Consider the following 19,217-nt stretch of genomic DNA (forward strand, 5'->3'; position numbering starts at 1 on the left):
AGGGTCTTGTGTTTGTGTCCATTCAGCCAGTCTGTGTCTTTTGGTTGGAGCATTTAATCCATTTACATTTAAAGTGATTATTGACATGTGTGTTCCAATTACCATTTTCTTAATTGTTTTGGGTTTGTATTTGTAGGTGTTTTCCTTTTCTTGTGTTTCCTACTTAGAGAAGTTCCTTTAGCACTTGTTGTAAGGCTGGTTTGGTGGTGCTGAATTCTCTTAACTTTTGCTTGTCTGGAAAGCTTTTGATTTCTCCCTCAAATCTGAATGAGATTCTTGCTGGGTAAAGTATTCTTGGCTGTAGGTTTCTCTCTTTCAGGACTTTCAGTATATCCTGCCATTCCCTTCTGGCCTGCAGAGTTTCTGTAGAAAGGTCAGCTGTTATCCTGATGGGTTTTCCCTTATATGTTGTTTGTTGCTTTTCTCTTGCTGCTTTTAATATTTTTTCTTTGTGTTGAATTGTCGTTAGTTTGATTAATATGTGTCTTGGTGTATTTCTCCTTGGGTTTATTCTGTATGGGACTCTCTGTGCTTCTTGGACTTGGTGAATTATTTCCTTTCCCATGTTGGGGAAGTTTTCCACTAGAACCTCTTCAAATATTTTCACAGACCCTTTCTTGTTTTCTTCTTCTTCTGGGATGCCTATAATTCGAATGTTGGTACGTTTAAGGTTATCACTGAGGTCTCTGAGGCTGTCTTCTAGTCTTTTTATTTTTTTATCTTTTTCCTGCTCTGTGGCGTTTATTTCTTCCATTCTATCTTCCAACTCACTTATTCGTTCTTCTGCCTCAGTCATTCTGCTGGTTAGAGCATCTAGAGTATTTTTAATTTCAGTTATTTTGTTATCCATTGCTGTTTGTTTTTCTGAGTTCTTATGAACTGTTTCTTGTACTTTCTCTAATTTGTTATCGAGATTTTGTATCATTTTTACTATCATTACTCTAAATTCTTTTTCAGGCATTTTTCCTATTTCCTCCTCATTTATTTGGTCTTGTGGGTTTTTTTCCTGCTCCTTTGCCTGCATGGTGTTTCTTTGTTTCCTCATGGTTGTCCAAGCTTTTGGGGTTGCTTGTCCTGGTGATAGAGGTGTTTATAGAAGACTGTCCAAGCCTCAGACTAATGTCCAAGTATTGGATTAGACGAATATTCAGTCGGCTATGTCAGGTTCTCCGCAGCCCTTTCCGGTGTCCGAGGCCGTCTGCTGGTGTTCAGCTGGTTCTCTGTGGGAATGACTGCCTCCTTCCGTGCATTCCCAATGCATCTGTGGAGAGGGATGCACTCCACGTCTCTCTACTTCGCCGCCATCTTTTTCTGTCTAAGCATTTTTGACATCCTTGTGTCCATACTGATCTGCAGATTGGCTTTTCCACTGACCTTCACGGAATGCACATTTTCTCATGAAGTTACAAACTCCTCATGAACACTCATTCTTAGTTCAGTTCAATTGACAAATACTTAAGCATCTGCTCTGTGCCAGGTGCTAGGGACACGGTGGTGAACCAGGCCAAGGTCATTGAACTTCCATTCTTCCTTGTTATGTTTAATGAGTGGCTGCCTAGTTTTTTATGGTCCACTTATCACTTATTCTCTTTGGGTCTGTTTTTTCAGGAGCAGGCTTTCTTACCAATGCAGTCCTCCCCTTGTCCCCCCAAATATGAAACCATATAAAAAGAAAACAGCGTTAGCAAAATGAATGTGTGACAACACACACTCAACACAGACGCGTTCTAAACTAAACATAATAAAATACTGTACTTTCGTCTGTTTGGGGGTAGAGATTGTATCAGTCCATCCCTGTCTTGTTACATCAATTCTTAAGAGTTCACTATGTAATAAGATCAAATCCAGCTAATCCTGAACCCACTTTTCTTCTTTTTCTTACTCTTTTGGAAAATCTAAGTTAGAAAAATACCCTCTTCTGGCTAGGTTTCTGTGACATGTCTGCAGGGTAGTGGGTGGGGGCAGGTACTCTGTGCTGAGTTTGCTGAGTACCTGGCAATCATCCCGCCTCCTCCCCTGTCCTGTTTGTCCTGTGCTTTAGAGCCAGCCAGGCATGTGACACATGCTGCCCTCGTAGGCTCAGGCTCCAGTAGGTTGTGGTTCTGTGTTTCAGTGTCCTGGGGTTAGCCGCAGAGCCTTCTCAAGGGGTGTGCAGGAGGATGTGGAAGGAGACCTCCCCCCTCGAGAGTCCTGCCAGCCGTGCCGCAGGTCACCTCCTGTCTAGTCTGCACTTGGAATTGCTGGATTCATTCACAGATCATTCTGATGTTTCCCAGGCTCTTCAGAAATTAGGTAATTTAGGAGAGAAGATCAGTGTTTAAAGACTTCTGTCCAGGGTAATTTTACCTATGCAATGGTGAGCTGCGGTTTATCCTGGAAACTGTTCAATTTTGTATTCCCTGCAACTACCTGGCCAGAACCCGGCTCATAACAGGCATACAGGTCATGTCTGTTGAATGATTAAATGCCCCAGAAGGACTATACTGATCCTATCCTCTGAGCTTTCAACCCAATACCTGTGCACTTCCTGAAGAAAAGGACTCAGACTTATCATCCATGGTGCCTTATGACCAAGTTTAGTGCCCAGCACAGCCTGGACTTTCCGAAACCTTAGATGAAAAAAAGTGAATGCTGTATACCCATATGGTAGAATATTTTTCAGCCATAAAAGGGGATACATTTCTGACACATGCTACAGCATGGATGAATCTTGAATATATGCTAAGCAAAATAAGGCAGACCTAAAAGGACAAATGCGGTAAGATTCCACTTACATGGAGTACCTGAAGGGGTCATATTTGTGGAGACGGGAAGTAGAATGGTGGTTGCCAGGGGCTGGGGGGAGGGAGAGATGGGGAGCTATTGTCAGTGGGTACCGAGCTCCTATCAGGGATGATGAAAAAATTCAGGAGATGGATAGTGGTGATGGTTGTACAACATTGTGGGTGTACTTAATGCCACTGAATTGTACACTTAAAAATGGTTAGAATATTAAATTTTATGTTATATTTATTTTATCACGATAGAAATTACTGGAAAAAAGATGCATACTGCTTTTCGTTTTTCTACTTCTCTCCACCCATTGAGCCTTCTTTTTCTTTCAGACCTGGCCGTGATGTCTCTCTTTGAGGAATTATCCCTGCTAGGGATTAGATCTCAGTTAACGCAGGTCCCATTGAGGCTGCTCAGTTCAAGGCCCACCCTGGCAGGGCACCCTGGCACCTGGTCCTGTGGTTTCCTCGGCCACAAGACAGAGAGCCACATCTGGAAGCACCAGGGCATAACCCCAAGTCCACGTCACCTGCCCACCAAGACAAAAGTCCTTCCACAGTCTTTCCTCTGCCCTGTCAGGCTCTTTGCATGGTAGATGGGAGTACTCTCCCTCACAGCCCTATGGGAGGGAAACGGATTGAAAATCTTTCTCTTCCTGCTGTGAACTTGTTTATAAGATTAAAGGCAGGTATGCTTGGGAGGGCCAGGCCGATGCTGTAACATTATTTTTAATAATTCAGGGCACAGCAAGTTCAAAAACAGGTCAGGGTGGTTTTTTTCTTCTTGGCCCCTAAAGCAAACTCTGCTTATACCATCTCCTTTCCAGCCAGAGAGGAAAATGGGTAACAGAGGCTTAATTCTGACACCTGCTCCTTATTAGTTACAAAACGGGGACACCGTTGCGTGTTTGTCAGGGCAGCGGTGTGTGCTGCCTTGGTTTACGAAGCCCCTATTTGTAGCTCATGGGCCTCAGGTGACTACCTCGGGTATGATTTGTTCCTGTCCTGTCTGTGGCAGCAGACCACGTTATCCACCCAGGCCTGCCCTTTATCAAAACACTCTCTCTTTCATCCCAAGGACCTCATAACGAGAGACCAAGCTACAAAGCCATAGTGAAGTGACGGGACTAGACAGCTGGTGTGAGAGAAGCCAGCCCTGCCCTTTGGAGGCAGCTGAGCCCGTGGTTTGGGCGAGGTGGGCTTTCCAGGCAGCTTCCCGGAATGTCAGTCTTGCCCTGAAGTTAAGCTTTGCATCTCTCTCCCAGCAATGTCAATTACCGTGTGCGTCTCTTTGCTGCACAAGAGGTGACGTTCTTCCGTGGGCTAATGCAAGACAGCTTTTTAATTGCATAGAAGAGTAACTTCCAGGCTGCCAAGTGGAGGGACTTGAGGAGGGAGAAAGCTGGCTTCTTAAACAAACTCCAGAGCTACGGAGAGAAAAGGAGGCAAGGAGGGGCACGGGGCAGGTGTCTGCCTTTCATCTGGATGTTCAGGGTGACACATCTGGTGCCAGGGAAACTGCTATTTCTAACTGACGGGAAGCTTTGCAGTCAAGGGAGGGCTGAGCTGTCAGGTGAGCCAGAGATCAAGAATTATCATGACAGCTTCATGGCATGTGAAAGGCGCTGTGAAGTGCGGTGTGATTTTAACCAGCGGTGGTTAAATTAGCTTCCCTTGGACCTGGTGTGATGTGTAGTCGGAGAGGGGCCGATGGCGGCTGGGAATGCCCAGCGTGGAGGAGGTTGCAATTCTGAAGCACCACCGTTTAGAAAAGAAAGGGGATGTGGAAACTGGCTCCTGGTTTCCTGAGTTTTGCTTCACTGAGGTGCCAGGCGGCGGTGATGGCTTTAATTAGTAGCGTGTTGGTTCCTCCAATGAACTTCTCTGAGCCCCTGTTATAAATATTCCAGGGACCCAAAGCAAACCCCTTCCTTGAACTTCCCCAATTTAAAATCCTGTCAAAACCTAGCCACCTGTACTTGCCGGCTAAGCAGCCTTGACTAAGCGTTTTGCCCTGCGCGCTCACATTCCATGGGATTGTCTATGCAAGACTGAGCCAGCCAGCAGGCGAGGGAGTGAGTGCCTTTCTGAAAAACTTCCACTCAAAGGTGAGCTGAGGAAGTACGTTTTAATAAGTAATCAGCCGGAGGAAATCAGGCTCTATCTAGCCATCTAGCAATGCTTGCCTATGCGCTGGGGACTTTTCCAGAGTCTGGAGCAGCAGGGTCTATGATTTGATGAGCCTTAGCTTGGGAGATTCTAGAGAGAAAAAAAAATACCACGAGCAGTTGTGTGTGTGTGTGTACACACATGTATATGTACATATGCACATGGTGCCAGTATATATCATATATAAATTAGAGGCTGCACAGTAATACTCTGTGGCAGTTCTCTGCCAAAAGTTTTACATAAATTATCTCATCTCACTTTATCCACATGGCCGGATATTCTGTTTCTTTTTGAAAGATGAGAAGACTGAGGATCAGAGAAGCCAATAAGCAGCAGACCTACTGAACATGGGTTTGTTTGACTCCGTAATACATGCTCGTACCCACTGCCTCCAAAACAAGAATGGCTAACTTTTACCAAACCCCCAGCTTCTCGTAGTTTTAGGTGGCACAGCCAGCATGCCGGCTCTTAGCTAAGTCTGGATGTTCCTTGAGCTTACACTTTTCTTTTCACAGCTTTCATGCAGAATCCCAGCAGAGCCCCCCTTAGGGCTTCCAAGCCCTAATCTCTGTAGGAGGCACCCAGGAGACAGTAGTCACAAGAATCCCAAGTCTTTGTGATGCAGCCAGCCCAGGACCCAGGGTCCCTGGGGAATTTGTTGGCACGGACCAACAGCAGGGCTGTGAACTTGAGTAGCCCATCTGAGCTGAACAAGTACCAACTGCTCATTTCCAAATCCTGCTCTCCTGGGGTGCGCCCAGCCCCCACCGAAGTGGCTGGGGGAGTGAACGGCCATTCACCTGTCCAAACCTGGGATTTACGCTCCGGCAGCTCCCTTCCGCCCGCACCAAAGCATTGTGTACGGCAAACACAGGTGACCTTTGCAGCGATTTCATCTCAACGTGCTTCCAGAGAGCAAACCTGTTTTGTATTGACATTGCTGGGAACAAGTTCTGCCTATGTGAACTCCCATAGCACCTGCCCGTGGACTCTCAGCCCGGAGAGGCCAAGTGCCTCTAATTCTGAGAACAAGGGGGAGGGCGCCTTGAAAGCATCCCCAGCTTCCATCCGAGTCTTCGGTCCACTGGCTTCAGGCAGCTGAAGTACTCCCCTTCCTTCCAGGATTCTCTAATCCCTGTCTAGGAGGGGCAGTCACGGGCTCAGATTGGCCCACTGGCAATAGGGTGCTTTGTGGGACATTTTCTTACAAGTCGGTTCCCATGTGGCGTTTGTTAGTCACAGCTAATTATTAAGTTCTTGGCCGAGGCAGTAGATATTGTTCCCTTGGATTCCTCCCTCCTTCTCCTCCTTTCCGCCCTCGCCTCCCCATTGCTATAGAGCAGAACTCATTGTGGGGCTCTGGAGGTTGGCTGTGCACACATTTTCCAGTGAACCCCTGATGGGCTCACTGCTGGGGTTTCATGTTTCAGGTTGAAACTCAACTGGATAAAGCATTATTCATTGATGCTGACAGGGTCGGTCTCCACTCTGTGCAGCTATTTCTCCCACACAGGACTCTGTCCCTTATAGGCAGTTTAGGTAATTCATTGAGAGCAATTCACAGCATTTACTCAGAGCATTGATAGCCTGCACAGAATGATAGAATTTGGAGATTTCTGGATCACAGGAAGATTATCAAGTGCCAGGTTTTGCCAGCTGTGCTCAGAGGCTAGGTCAGGAAGGAGGAGGGGGCTGAGTGAATGAGCAGGTTCAGAGCCCCTTCCTCCCCATCCCCTGGCAAGAACGCCCCTGCCTGTGTCTGCCTTGGGTCTGGGCTTCTGCATAAGATTTCTGCAGCCTGAAAGCCATCCTGAACTCTCATAATCGCACCCACCCACTCATTCTTTGCTCAGATGATGAAACTGGCCCACTGAGGACCTTCTCTTATCTAAGAGTCTTTCACGTTAGTGAATTGATGCTAGAATGCAAAATTGCACACTGGTCTCCCACTTCTGTATGCCCCATTTATTACACCATGCTGGGATAATTCTGGAGCCCATTACTGGGCTGCTTTTCCCATTGCCTGGTCACTGTCTTGTGGGAAAGGCCTGATCTGGAGGATCTAGAGGAACAGAAAGCATCCCAGGAAAGCCATACCAGCATTGTTGAAGTCTCACTGCATTTTCACTGAGAGCCACCTCCATCACACAATGCCGTGGAGCCCTCTGGAGCTGCACAGTGTACAGCCTTGGAGACTGTATGAATCAGCCCTGTTTACTTTATGCATGTGAGAGCCAAAGGCAGTAGACATTGTCCCTTGAATTCCAACCAAAACTGGGCTGGGAGCATTGTGCAAAGAAAGAACACAGGCTTTGCAGCCAGCAGATCTGGGTTCAGATCTTGGTTCTGCCACTTACCAATCATGGGAATATGAATAAATTACTTGATGTCACTGATCTTCAGGTTTTTTATCTAAAAACAGAGCTAATAATGCCTAGCTTAAGAATTATTATGAGGAATTAAATGTAATAGTCTATGTAAAACCTAACCCCTGCGTAAAAGCGTATCAGGGACTTGATAGATGTTCATTTTCGTATAACTTAACCTCTCATACACATATGGGTTTGAGTCAAAAGAAAAGCCAAACATTTTCAAAGTTTACCCTTAACTTGGAAATGTCTGGGTTTTGTCACAGGCTTAACATTAACCAAATAAAATTTAAGGTATCTCTAGACCGTGGACCTGCCTTAATCTTTTACAGAGCACTTGTAAAACTGAGCATTTCCTGGAAGAATAGGGCTATGGGTTTCCAAGAGAAAATTCTACAAGGGAAAACTGGAAAGAGTGAACAAATAAGCGCCCTTCTTTGACTCTGGAAGCCCCTGGGATATCCTGGGGGTTCAGGGGCTGACTGCCCTCAGACAGACTTTGGCAGTGAAATCAGAGCCCCTCATTGTACCAGCTACTTGGGTGTGCTTGGGACTCTTTCAAACCCCTCTTTATTCACCATGCAGACAAGAACCATAGGCCCAGAAGCTTGTTTTCAAAATCTAGGAAGACAGATGTTTTTGCTTATTTTTCTCTCTCACGCCAGAATGCTCACTGAGTCTTCATTGGGTTCTGAACTTGCCCGTTTTTTTTTTTCTTTTTTCTTTTAAAACAAATCATGGAAGAAGGTTATTATTGTAAAAGAAAGGGGAAAGATGTGTATCCCAAACTGGGAAAACTCTATTTTAGAATCTAATGAAAATGTTTAAGATCCTGAAGGCAGGGAGTCCTAGAAGGTAAAAGAGAGCAGGGTTGACTCATGAAGCTCTGAAAGGGTCTACCAGGCATCACCCCCATACTCACAATGCCTGGTGCAAGTCTGACGGCCTGGGATAAGAACGTGAGCACTACCTTTTCCTCAGAGGAAACCAAAAGCATTGCATCTAGATGAACAAGACAGTGTGACTGTGGAAAGGGCTGTGCTGATTGAACATGGGCTGTGTACCAGGGGAGTCTCAGGCCACTCATAGTCCCTGGATTTTATAACCAGCTCAGACAGTTTAGATACTGTATTAGTTTTCTATTGCTGCTGTAACAAATCACCTCAACTTTAGTGGCATAAAACAACATATATTTATTTTTAAATATATTTTTTAATTGAAGTATAGTTGCTGTGCAATATTATATATACAGGCATACAATATAGTGGTCCACAATTTTTAACGGTTATATTCCATTTATAGTTATTATAAAATGTTGGCTATATTCCCGTGTTGTACAATATATCCCTGTAGCTTATTTTATACCTAATAGTTTGTATCTCTTACTCCCCTACCCCTATATTCCCCACCCCCCCCACTTCCTCCCCTCTCTCCACTGGGAACCACTAGTTTGTTCTCTATATCTGGTGAGTCTGCTTCTTTTTTTTTGTTTATATTCACTAGTTTGTTGTATTTTTTAGATTCCACATATAAGTGATATCATACAGCATTTGCCTTCCTCTGTCTGACATGTCACTTAGGCCCTCCAGGTTCATCCATGTTGCTGCAAATGCCAAAATTTTATTCGTTTTATGGCTGAGTAGTATTCCATTGTGTATATAGGCCACATCTTCTTTATCCATTCATTTAAAACAACACATATTTATTACTTCACAATCTGTTGGTCAGAAATCTGACATGGGTCTCACGGGGCTGGAATCCAGGTGTCGACAGGACTGTGTTCCTTTCTGGGGGCTCTGTGGGAGCATTTGTTTTCTCTGCTTACCTTCTCCGGCTTTTAGACACTGCCCACATTCCTTGGCTTGTGCTCCTCTTCCTTCCTCTTCAAAGCCAGCAACAGCAGCCTGAGTCCTTCTTACATTGCATCACTTTAATCTCTTCTACCTCCCTTCTCCACTGTTAGGGACCCTTGTGGTTTCACTGGGCCCTCCTAAGTAATCCAGGATAATCTCTCTAGTTTAAGGTCAGCTGATTAGCTCCTGAACTCCATCAGCAAACTTCTAATCCCCCTTTGTCACATAAGGTACTATATTTATAGGTTCCAGGGGTTAGGACATGGCCATCTTGGGGAGGTGGGTAATCATTGCCAACCATAGGTACATAGGTCATTTCTACACTAAATATAGTAACTGTATATATTAGGACTCTTTCAGTTGCAAGAAACAGGATCTAACTCAAGCTAATTAGAAGAAAATGATTTTGCTGGCTTATATCACTTGGAAGAAAAATGTGATTGGCTTCAAGCACAGCTGGTTCCCCGTGTCCAACAAGTTCATCAAGGCACTGCTTCTTAGCTTGGCATTCTTTATGTTGGTTTGCTCCTCAAGCACAAGCTATCTGTTTGGTGGCTAAGATAGCTCCCAGGCAATAGCAGGTTTACGTAGTTCTCAAGATGGGATCCCAGAGAGGAAACCATGACTTCTCTTTAGGTAGCACCAACAAAATCCTGAGGATGACTCTCATTGGCCCAGCTTGGGTCAGTGTGCATCCCTAGACCAATCACTGCTCAGGGAGAAGCAACACATGCTTTATTCTGAGCAAGGATGAGTCAGCCTTACCAGAGCACATGAGCTGAGAGGGGGAGGGAAACGTACTCCAGAAGAAATTCAAATGTTGTTACCAAAAAGAAGGGGAAAAAGAGTTAGGCAGGCGAAAACCGTTGGTGTGCACTCCAGCATCTTATGGCTGGGTTTCAGAACCATGAAGCTGATACGTTATTCTAGTTCAGAGCTCATTTGGCTTCAAGCAATAAGACACAAACTGGAAAGAATACGGGGGCGGGGTCACTCAGGGCAACTAGTAAGTAAATTCAGGTCATATATGAGAAGGGAATTGCATGGTGGTTGAGAGTCTGGGTTTGGAACCTGACTGTGTGGGATTATGTCCAGTTTATTGGTTGTGTTTACTTGACCTCTCTGTGCTTCAGTTTCCTCATCTGTAAAATGCGGTTAATAATTGGACCCACCTCATGAGATTGTTGTGAGGTTTAAATGTGTTCATACAAATAAAGTGCTTAAAATAGTACCTTGACATAAACACTCAATAAATAATAGCTTTAATAATGATTATTGTTATCCTATAGCTATTGTTATTATAAGTACGCTTCCTGAGGATGTCTTAGGGACTCGCAAAGTGATTAACAACCGAGTCAGATACTTCCTTGGTTTCTCTTTTTTCAGCTGAGACCACCCAGTCTCTTACCTCTGGAACTTACTCTCTCAGCCATCTCAGTGGGAACTGCAGTTCTCACCTGTAAGGCGGATTTTCACATGGCTTTCGGTGCCATCCTTTCACCTCTGGCCTTGACTATGCATGCCCACCACCAAAAGAATGATGGTTGGTTTTTCTGAGCACAAAGTCTTGAGAGACTAATTAGTCTGGCCCATGATTAAATAATAATGCCCCCTGTTTGATTAGCTGTGACAGGTCAGGTTCCCTTGTACACAGGGTTACCTCTCAGTAAGTAAGGGGCTGCTTCAGGTGAAGGGAAAATTTGGGCTTAGCCAGAAAATTGACCAACTTGTCTTTGACGTGTACTCCCTAGCAAATTAGAATTTTCCTATAGAACAAAAGAGAGTCGGTTTCAAAAAAATAATGGTTACATCTAGATGTTTGGGAAGAGGGCAGCACTGGGCACTGTTTTGTTCTGATGTGATTTAGCCTGTAGTATTTGTAGAGAAAAATTGATTCTTCTCCCGTTGCTATAAATGGTAGAGACATTTTTGGCTTCAGTTAGAAATGCTCACTGGATGGACAAAGACCCCGTTTGTTTCTATATAGAGCATCAATCTCAGAAACTCATTCCTGGAGCAGAAGTTCCCTGAGATGGTGGAGTGCTCACATTCACTGTCTGGAGAGTGGATTCCAGAGTGACCAAGGGTGTCCCCAGAAATCTCCCCTTTGGTGACAGGAGAAAAATTGCACATTTTGTTCACTGTGTCCCTTCTCACCTTTCAGGACTCCGCACCCCCCCCGCCCCACCCCCCACCATGTTTTTTCAGCATTCTCAGTCCAGGATGTTCAAAACATCCCTATGTGCGGAGGTTTCTGCCTTCAGAGCACTTGTCCTTTTCCCCCAAGGATTTCAGTAAGAATCTTTCTGGTGAAGCCATTCCACAGTGATGAGGAGGAAGGAGTACTGATAGAATTTCTTAGGCCTGAGGCACTACAGGAAAGGTGGACATGCTTCAGATCTGGGCTGGGCAACTTTTGGAAGCACTGAGATTTGGGGGAAGACAAAAGCATTGTTAAGATTTTGATAGTGGTCTGCTGGGAAAATCTCCACTGTAAAAGCTCTTGTGCCCCTTTCTAGTTGAACAATTTGTAGGCTCCACACTTGCTTTCAAATGGATTGGTTTTGAAGCAGTCAACAAAAAAGCATCCTGCTGCCAGGGCCAACCATCAAAAAGAGAAAAGAGAGCAATGCAAACCGTGGGGGAATGCATGTGTGAGAGAAAACTAGTGTAGAGCGGAAACGTGGCTCTACTGGCCTGATGCCATGTGCATTATCTCCCCCAAAGGACCCCGTGGTTTAATGGATGGGGCTTTAACCTGCCCAGAGGTCAGTCTCTGCTGGACAAGTGGAACCTCATCCCTGAGGGCATTGACATACTCATGACACACGGACCTCCTCTAGGTAAGTGAAGCAAAGGTGTCCTTTCGTTATATGTGATGCCTTTTTTTTTCCCCAAGCATAATGAATAATGCTTCAGGGACATAATCATTTTCCTCCAAAAGAAAAAAAAGAAAAAGTGAATACAGAAAGAAAAGTCGGTGTCTTTAAAGCAACCCAGTATGATAATTAAACTCAGCAGTTCTGCTGGGTTTACAGGTGTTCTTGAAATTTAATTTTTTGATTTAGTCAAGTCAGGGAAAATCAGATGAGTGTAGAGCAGCACAGTCTTTTGAGCTTGATCATTTATTTTAAGAATTATATTCACTTTGGAGTGAGGGGGTGTGGTGGGGAATGGAGGGAAGATACAGACCTCCCAATCACAGGGCTTTTGAATGGTAATGAAATGATGGAAACTTTCATTGAAAGGAGCTTATTTTCTTTTTCCATATAATAGTGAAACATAGCAATCTCTAAGTGTAACATTGAGCTAATTATACAAGAAAAGAATCCTTTTTTTCTTTTAGCTAAGGTGTTAAGTAAGGACTTCCGTTGAACATTACTTAGAGATACTCATATTATAGATATAGTTAACCTGCACCCGGATTTAGATTGCTACAGTGCTTCAAAGCTACCTTCAGTAACCCAGATTATGGGTCAGCAGATGATTATTTGATTTATATAACGATCTTCTAATTATTTATGGGCTTCTTAGTGGTTTGGTTTAGCCACAGAACATTTTTCAAACAGGACTGCCACCCTGATCCTTCCAACTGCTGGGTGTCTATTATACTGGCACCTTTCCTTGTCAAACTAAGGTATGCTCAGGCAATCCAGATGTTTCCCTTTTAGTGGGAGAATTTCCTTTTTTTAAAAACTGTTTTAAAAACCACACTGGACTTCCGTGGTGGCGCAGTGGTTAAGAATCCGCCTGCCAATGCAGGGGACATGCGTTTGATTCATGGGCCAGGAAGATCCAACATGCTGCGAAGCAACTAAGCCCGTGTGTCACAACTACTGAGCCTGTGCTCTAGAGCCTGCGAGCCACAACTGTTGAGCCCACATGCCACAACTACTGAAGCCCGGGTGCCTAGAGCCTGTGCTTTGCAATGAGAGAAGCCACTGCAATGAGAAGCCCATGCACCACAATGAAGAGTAGCCCCCACTCACTGCAACTAGAGAAAGCCCGTGTGCAGCAACAAAGACCCAATGCAGCCAATAAATAAATAAATAAATAAATTTGTTAAAAAAAAAAAAAAAAACACATGACATGAAATCTGTCCTCTTAACAAATTGTTAAATGTACATGGCTGGAAACATTTTCGTGATCATCTTGGTTTGGAGAGAGGAGGAAAACAACACAAAAATAAATGATGTTCATCATTTTTTTTTTCTGCGGTTTGGGATTGCTATCCATGTCACATCCCTCCTCTGTCAGCCTGAAAAATAGAAAAATCTAACACGCATCCCCGAATGCGAATTTAATCTGTGTAGATATTTTCCCCTCCACATCTCTTAGTGTTGTCTTCCTGCCCTTACAAGGAAAGTGCTCTGTGTTTCACAAAGAAGCAGTGGAAGGGAGGACCAGGGCATGAGCCACAGTGGCACATTTTCATGCTGGGGGGTGGGAGGGAAGCAAGAGAAGGGGAGCCAGTCCTGTTGCAGACGGGAAAATTGTACAGATTTGCACAAGATCAGTACTTCCTGACTTTTTCAAAGCTTCAGAAGCACCATCCCAATGCTTTTTTCCCTACCCCATCCCACCCCCCTGCAGGTTTTACAAGGTTATATTTATCAATAACCTTTATCAAGCCATAATTAATTTCCCTACTTTGCAATCATTAGAGACTAACTGAATCATTAAATTGCTGGCTAAATATTCTGCTCAGCATGAGTTACACAGTGAGACCCTACAGAGACCACATCCCAGCCAACTTGATCCTTCCCCTGAGCAGCAGCGTTAGGTGTGGGCTTAATCCCCCGTACGCCGTTTACTGCGAGGGGCTTGGGCACCCTCAGCAAGGAAACGTTTACATACCTGAGGTGTTATTTGGAATATAACTCCGAACAGAACATTTGATTCGCAGACTTCATCAAGTCATTCATTTTGGTACAAAAGCAAGTGGCGGTAACAGCAAGTCTGAATTCTGGCCCCCAAAGAATTCAGACATCCCAGGAACTCTTAATAGAGAGGCTACCATCCCTCTCTTTATTGTAAAGATGGAGTAATCCAGAGAGTGGCTGTACATATAGCAGAGTAAGATCTACATCAAGGAGTTCCAAAATAAAAGGTCAGGCAAAATTTTCATAAGGTAGCATTGAACCGTAATCAGTGTAGTTATCGGGATGCTTGTGAACATTCTGGACCAGGAGGTAGGGGGTGGGCATGGGGATTGGCCTTGAATCCTCTCCTGCTGTGGGAGCCATGGCTCATGAGACTTCGCTATTATGGTATGAGCAAGACACTTTCTCGGGTGACTGCATATGAAATGAGATGTTTTCCCTCCTCAAGAAAAACACATCCATGAGGGAATATGCCAATCACTGTGGATTAGAGATATTTCCCTCTAATTAACGAAGTTTTGAAATCCTGATTGGATTTTTATAGGGCTCCTACTTGTATCCGATGTTTTTCCCATATTCTCTGGCCACTCACCAGCCAATATGTCTTTACAGAGATGCTAAACCTTCATTTCTCCCATTTTGCCAAACAAAGTGGAGTAAGCTGGCCTGTCCCTTTCTGCCTGATCATTTCTGAATAGTAGAAATCACCTAGTGGAGCTATGGAATGGATTTCCACTGATTATGATTTAACCCTTGGTCCTATCTGCTTTCTTTACACCCATCCCACGGAGGTGATTGGATTCCATTCCGGGCCATAATCATTCAGATAGCTGACTTTTGCTATAATTGATGTCAGTTTTTATGGATTTTCTGCATTAGACGTAGAACGAAGTGGCTTCTACATAAAAGTAGTCAATCAGCCCCAGCTTGCTGCATGCCACCACGCACGGGGTCACCATGGTTGCGCTGTTGCTAGAAAGGAGACTGGAGAGGAACTTGGCATTCCCAAGCTTGGGTCATCAGGAACCACCAAGGGTTGAGTTGATGTGTCTACTGGGACATTTGTAGAGACATGGATGGACCTAGAGACTGTCATACAGAGTGAAACGGGTCAGAAAGAGAAAAACAAATATCGTATATTAACACATACATGTGGACTATAGAAAAATGGTACAAATCAACCGTTTGCACAGTGGAAACAGAGACACAGATGTAGAGAACAAACTTATGGACACCAAGTGAGGAAAGTGGGGAGGGTTGGGGGGGAATGAAATGGGAGATTGGGATACCAAATTGTACACTCTAAATATATGCAGTTTATTGTCTGTTAAAAAAAAAGAGAGAGTTGATGTGTCTAAAGAGAACAAGGTGGGATTTCCCTGGGGGTCCTGTGGTTAAAGACTGTGCTTCCACTGCAGGGGGTGTGGGTTTGATCCCTGGTTGGGGAACTTAGATCCCACATGTGGCATGGTGCGACCAAAATTTTTAAAAATAAAAATAATATAAAAATAACAAAAGTATTTTGTGGCTGGTTTACAGGAAGCCCCTCCTAGCCCTTCTTCTTTGAACCGTCTTGGAAGTAGACTGCCGTAAGAGAGATACAATAGAAAAAAAGAGAAAGTAACTGAATTGAGGGAAAAAGAGAGATTATGGGACTGCCGGGAATAAATGTCATTGGGTCCATGAAGAAGATTTGAAACCCATCGCTGAATAAATCAAATCCCTTACGGAAAAAAAAGAAAATGTTAATTAACAGGAAAAAAAATGGCAACCAAAAAAAAAAAAATTCAAGAACCTAAAGAAGACAAAGTGACGAGTGAAAAGTACCTTAAAAGCCATTGTGAGCTTTAATGGAGAGGCTAGGATTACAGATAATGTAATAAACCTTCTGTGAGTTATGGCTTCCTGAAAGTCTAAATGAAACCTTACCTGAAGACAGAAAATTAAGAGTATTGATTGCATTTTACTCTTAGGTTTTCGAGACTGGGTTCCGAAGGAACTTCAGCGAGTGGGCTGCGTGGAGCTTTTAAACACAGTCCAGAGGCGAGTCCGGCCCAAACTCCATGTGTTTGGTGGCATCCATGAAGGTAAGACCAGGAGAACAGGGTTCACGGCATGTTGGGTCATGATCCGTGACCTTATTCACAATGGGGACCTTGGTTACACCGCGAATAACTGGCGTGGTGGTTTCTAAACTCTTTTTACCAGTGGAATCCTTCCATGAGATGAAATGCTAGGAGAAACACTTGCATATAAAGCTGAGAAGTGTTTTGTGTAGAGCTGCTCTCTTCTAAGCAGAGTGGAGAGGAAGAAACCAGGTCTGGCCCATCTTTTGGAAAACCCAGCACTAACCCCAGACAACTTGTGGAATCTCAGGGCTCTGATGAAGAATATTTGGAAACCACTGCTTGTAGAGCAGCCCTGAGGGAATAAAGGACAGATTTTCTCTTTAAGAGCATTAGAAGAAATGGCCTGGATTTTAGACTAAATAACTTCTCTGTCTTCTTCTACCTATAAAAATTGTCTTTCATATGGAATGTACACAAAAACCCAGGAAGACAAGACTTTGTCCCCAAAATACCTTTGGATGTGCAATGAAAGGTATAGAACTGAAGTGACAGGACCTGCACATTTGCAGGTAACGTTTCCTTATTAATCTCAGAAAACCATTTCCAACTTCTCAGAAATCATCAGCGCTATTAGCTCGGGCTGAGGTTAAACAGCATAATTAAATCTCCCCTAGATGGGAACTGGTCCAGTTGCTGTTTTCTGCCTTTCCAGGTAAGCTGGAAGCAAGTTCACAGAACCTGAAAGCCTCACGGGAGCCTTCAGGACTCTAGGCTCTGTCTCTCCTGACTTTTTGAAACCAGTGGTAACTGGGCCTTGGGACAGGCCCGAAGCCTCTTTCATCAGGCCTTAGGTTTTCTGGCCGTGCCAGCCTCTCCTGGGTACAGATGTTTGTGTGCAATGGCTGCACGTACGTGGACAGCCTCCATATACACTCCAGCCTCTGCTCACGGCTGTTCTCTGGAGTTATTTACGAACCGGCAGGTGAGGAGTTTAGGCCTGACACAGCAAAAAACAAAGTTTGCTTTTCAAAGCCCTCAATTCAGTGGCTTCCTGGCTAGGTAGGTAATAAACAACATGTTGAAAGTCATCCTACAGAGACCAGAGAATATTCAGCTTGCTCCAAGTGCAGGTATGAGCTAAGTGGATGGAAAGTGAGGGGGGTGTGGAGGGGCAGCTCCCCGAGAGTGGATATCATCCTGCCCTGACTTTAAGCCATACTCCCTGAAAAAAAGGGCACTTCTCTAAGGCATGATACAGGCTGGGAGGAGGGGAAAGGATGGGAGACGGTGTCTAAACAGCATTTCTGGGGAGCAGTTTTCAGGTTTGAATTCCTGCATCGTGCCTGTGAGTTTGCATTTCATCTTCTTTTTTTTTTTAAATCATTAATTAGCTTTAAACTAGCCAGACAATTGGGAAATTCCACTGAAGTCCCAAAATAATAAACTTGCTTAAAAGGGAGGAGATCATATTCAAATAAACTTGTCTTGCTTTTATTCGCTTAAGACAGCTGAAGAGGGCAGAGAGAGGGCAAATACCAGCCTCTTGATGGAGAGAGATAACAAGACTTTATGACCTCAGAACTGAACAGTGCACGTTTTAAATGCTTCTTTTCTTAAAAGATTTTTCCATTGACCCTCATTAAGTTCTCCACAGGCTTACTTGGAGAAATCGTAGCAAATGGAAGAAAAAAAAATCCCTTATCAGTTATTTCTATAAGTCCTGATAATTTTCTTTTTTCACAGACGTATTTTTTTCTGCACCATAAGAGCCTAATACCAACATAGAATTACAGACTTAATTGCAGAGGCTGTAAGACAAAATATAAGGTATCCAAGGAAATGTGCAAACTTGCAAACGTGCTAAAAATTTCAACATGTTAAAATTTATACAAGGAACATACGTCCCAAAGACCCAGAGAAGCTTTCTTAGCTTTCTTCCAATAGGTCACAAGAGATTTATACTATCTATACGAAGTGCTTTCGCTTGATCCAGTGTCCAGGTAAGCATAGGAAGTGGGGTCCAGATCTCTTGGACATTTGATTACCTGATTCTTTTGAATGAAATGGAACTCAGCATCAAAGCCACACAGTTCAAGAAAGAGAAGATCACTTATTGTTAACTTCCACTGAGGCAGTTTAGAGCTTATTTCATAGGTAAGGAAGCTAAGCATTCACCTCTCCCAACTCCCAGTGCAATACTCTGCCTTCTCACCTGTCCTGAAGCTCATTTGGGGTTTGGATAACGGATGTGTTTGCCCCCGAGGAGTTTCTTATGTTACTCATTCTCTTCTCCGGAACTCAATAGTTAATACAGGGCTTTGAAATGAAAATCATATTTTAAAAAGAGAGAAAACGTGTTTTTTCTTTATTCTCACTAGTAAAGAAATCACAGCTTCTCCCCAACAAATCTAATGTTGAAATAAAGAAAAAAAGAATCACTTTTCTTTGAAGTAGAGGATTCTAGGCAGCTTCTGAAAGCTGTAATATCTGGAGGAGGCTCCACTGAATTTCATCTCACTGCCCACTGGCAAAGACTTTTTGTTTTCCTTATATGATGGCCCTGCATTGACTCACTACCATTTGTATATTTTACGGTAACTGTGACACTCTCTCTCCACAGGTTACGGCATTATGACCGACGGTTATACAACGTACATCAATGCCTCAACGTGTACAGTCAGCTTTCAACCGACCAACCCTCCAATTATATTTGACCTTCCAAACCCACAGGGTTCCTGAAGCTCCAAATGCCCAATTGGAAAGTGAGGGAAGGTCTAAAAACTGCCATTTTTCTAATTATAAATTTACATTCTCTTCCTTGTTTATTTCCAGATCCTGTGAGTTCTTTTTGTAAATTGCTGGAACACAAATGATGCTAGAGGTTGTGCTTCTTCTTTATTTTTTTTTTTAAATGGGGCATCCATTCGGAATCAAAGGAGCATTGTGAATTTGTAAAATGACTTCTGTTTTCTCAAAGGCCACGCCATTGTAAATTGTTAGTGTTCGCCAAAGGACAGCCAAGCTTTCTTTTGCAAAGGTGACAAAAGTCTTATTTTGATATGCTTTAAGCTGGAAAAAAAGAAAAAAAGAAAAAAAAAGAAAC

General features: G+C 43.7%; 1 protein-coding gene across 2 annotated transcripts in view; it reads left to right on the forward strand.

The window, feature by feature from the left end:
* The window catches only part of MPPED2 (metallophosphoesterase domain containing 2), a 180,451-nt gene extending 161,467 nt beyond the window's left edge, over window positions 1–18,984 (forward strand). For both annotated transcript variants that reach the window (XM_057749214.1, XM_057749216.1), the window contains exons 5-7: window positions 11,890–12,005; window positions 16,019–16,132; window positions 18,735–18,984. In XM_057749214.1, the coding sequence (XP_057605197.1) occupies window positions 11,890–12,005; window positions 16,019–16,132; window positions 18,735–18,853 (349 nt within the window). In that variant the 3' untranslated portion in view covers window positions 18,854–18,984. The remainder of the gene's footprint in view (window positions 1–11,889; window positions 12,006–16,018; window positions 16,133–18,734) is intronic.
* Window positions 18,985–19,217: the final 233 nt, after the last annotated feature.

This window comes from Hippopotamus amphibius, chromosome 9 (assembly GCF_030028045.1).
Source record: "Hippopotamus amphibius kiboko isolate mHipAmp2 chromosome 9, mHipAmp2.hap2, whole genome shotgun sequence".
NCBI lineage: Eukaryota > Metazoa > Chordata > Mammalia > Artiodactyla > Hippopotamidae > Hippopotamus > Hippopotamus amphibius.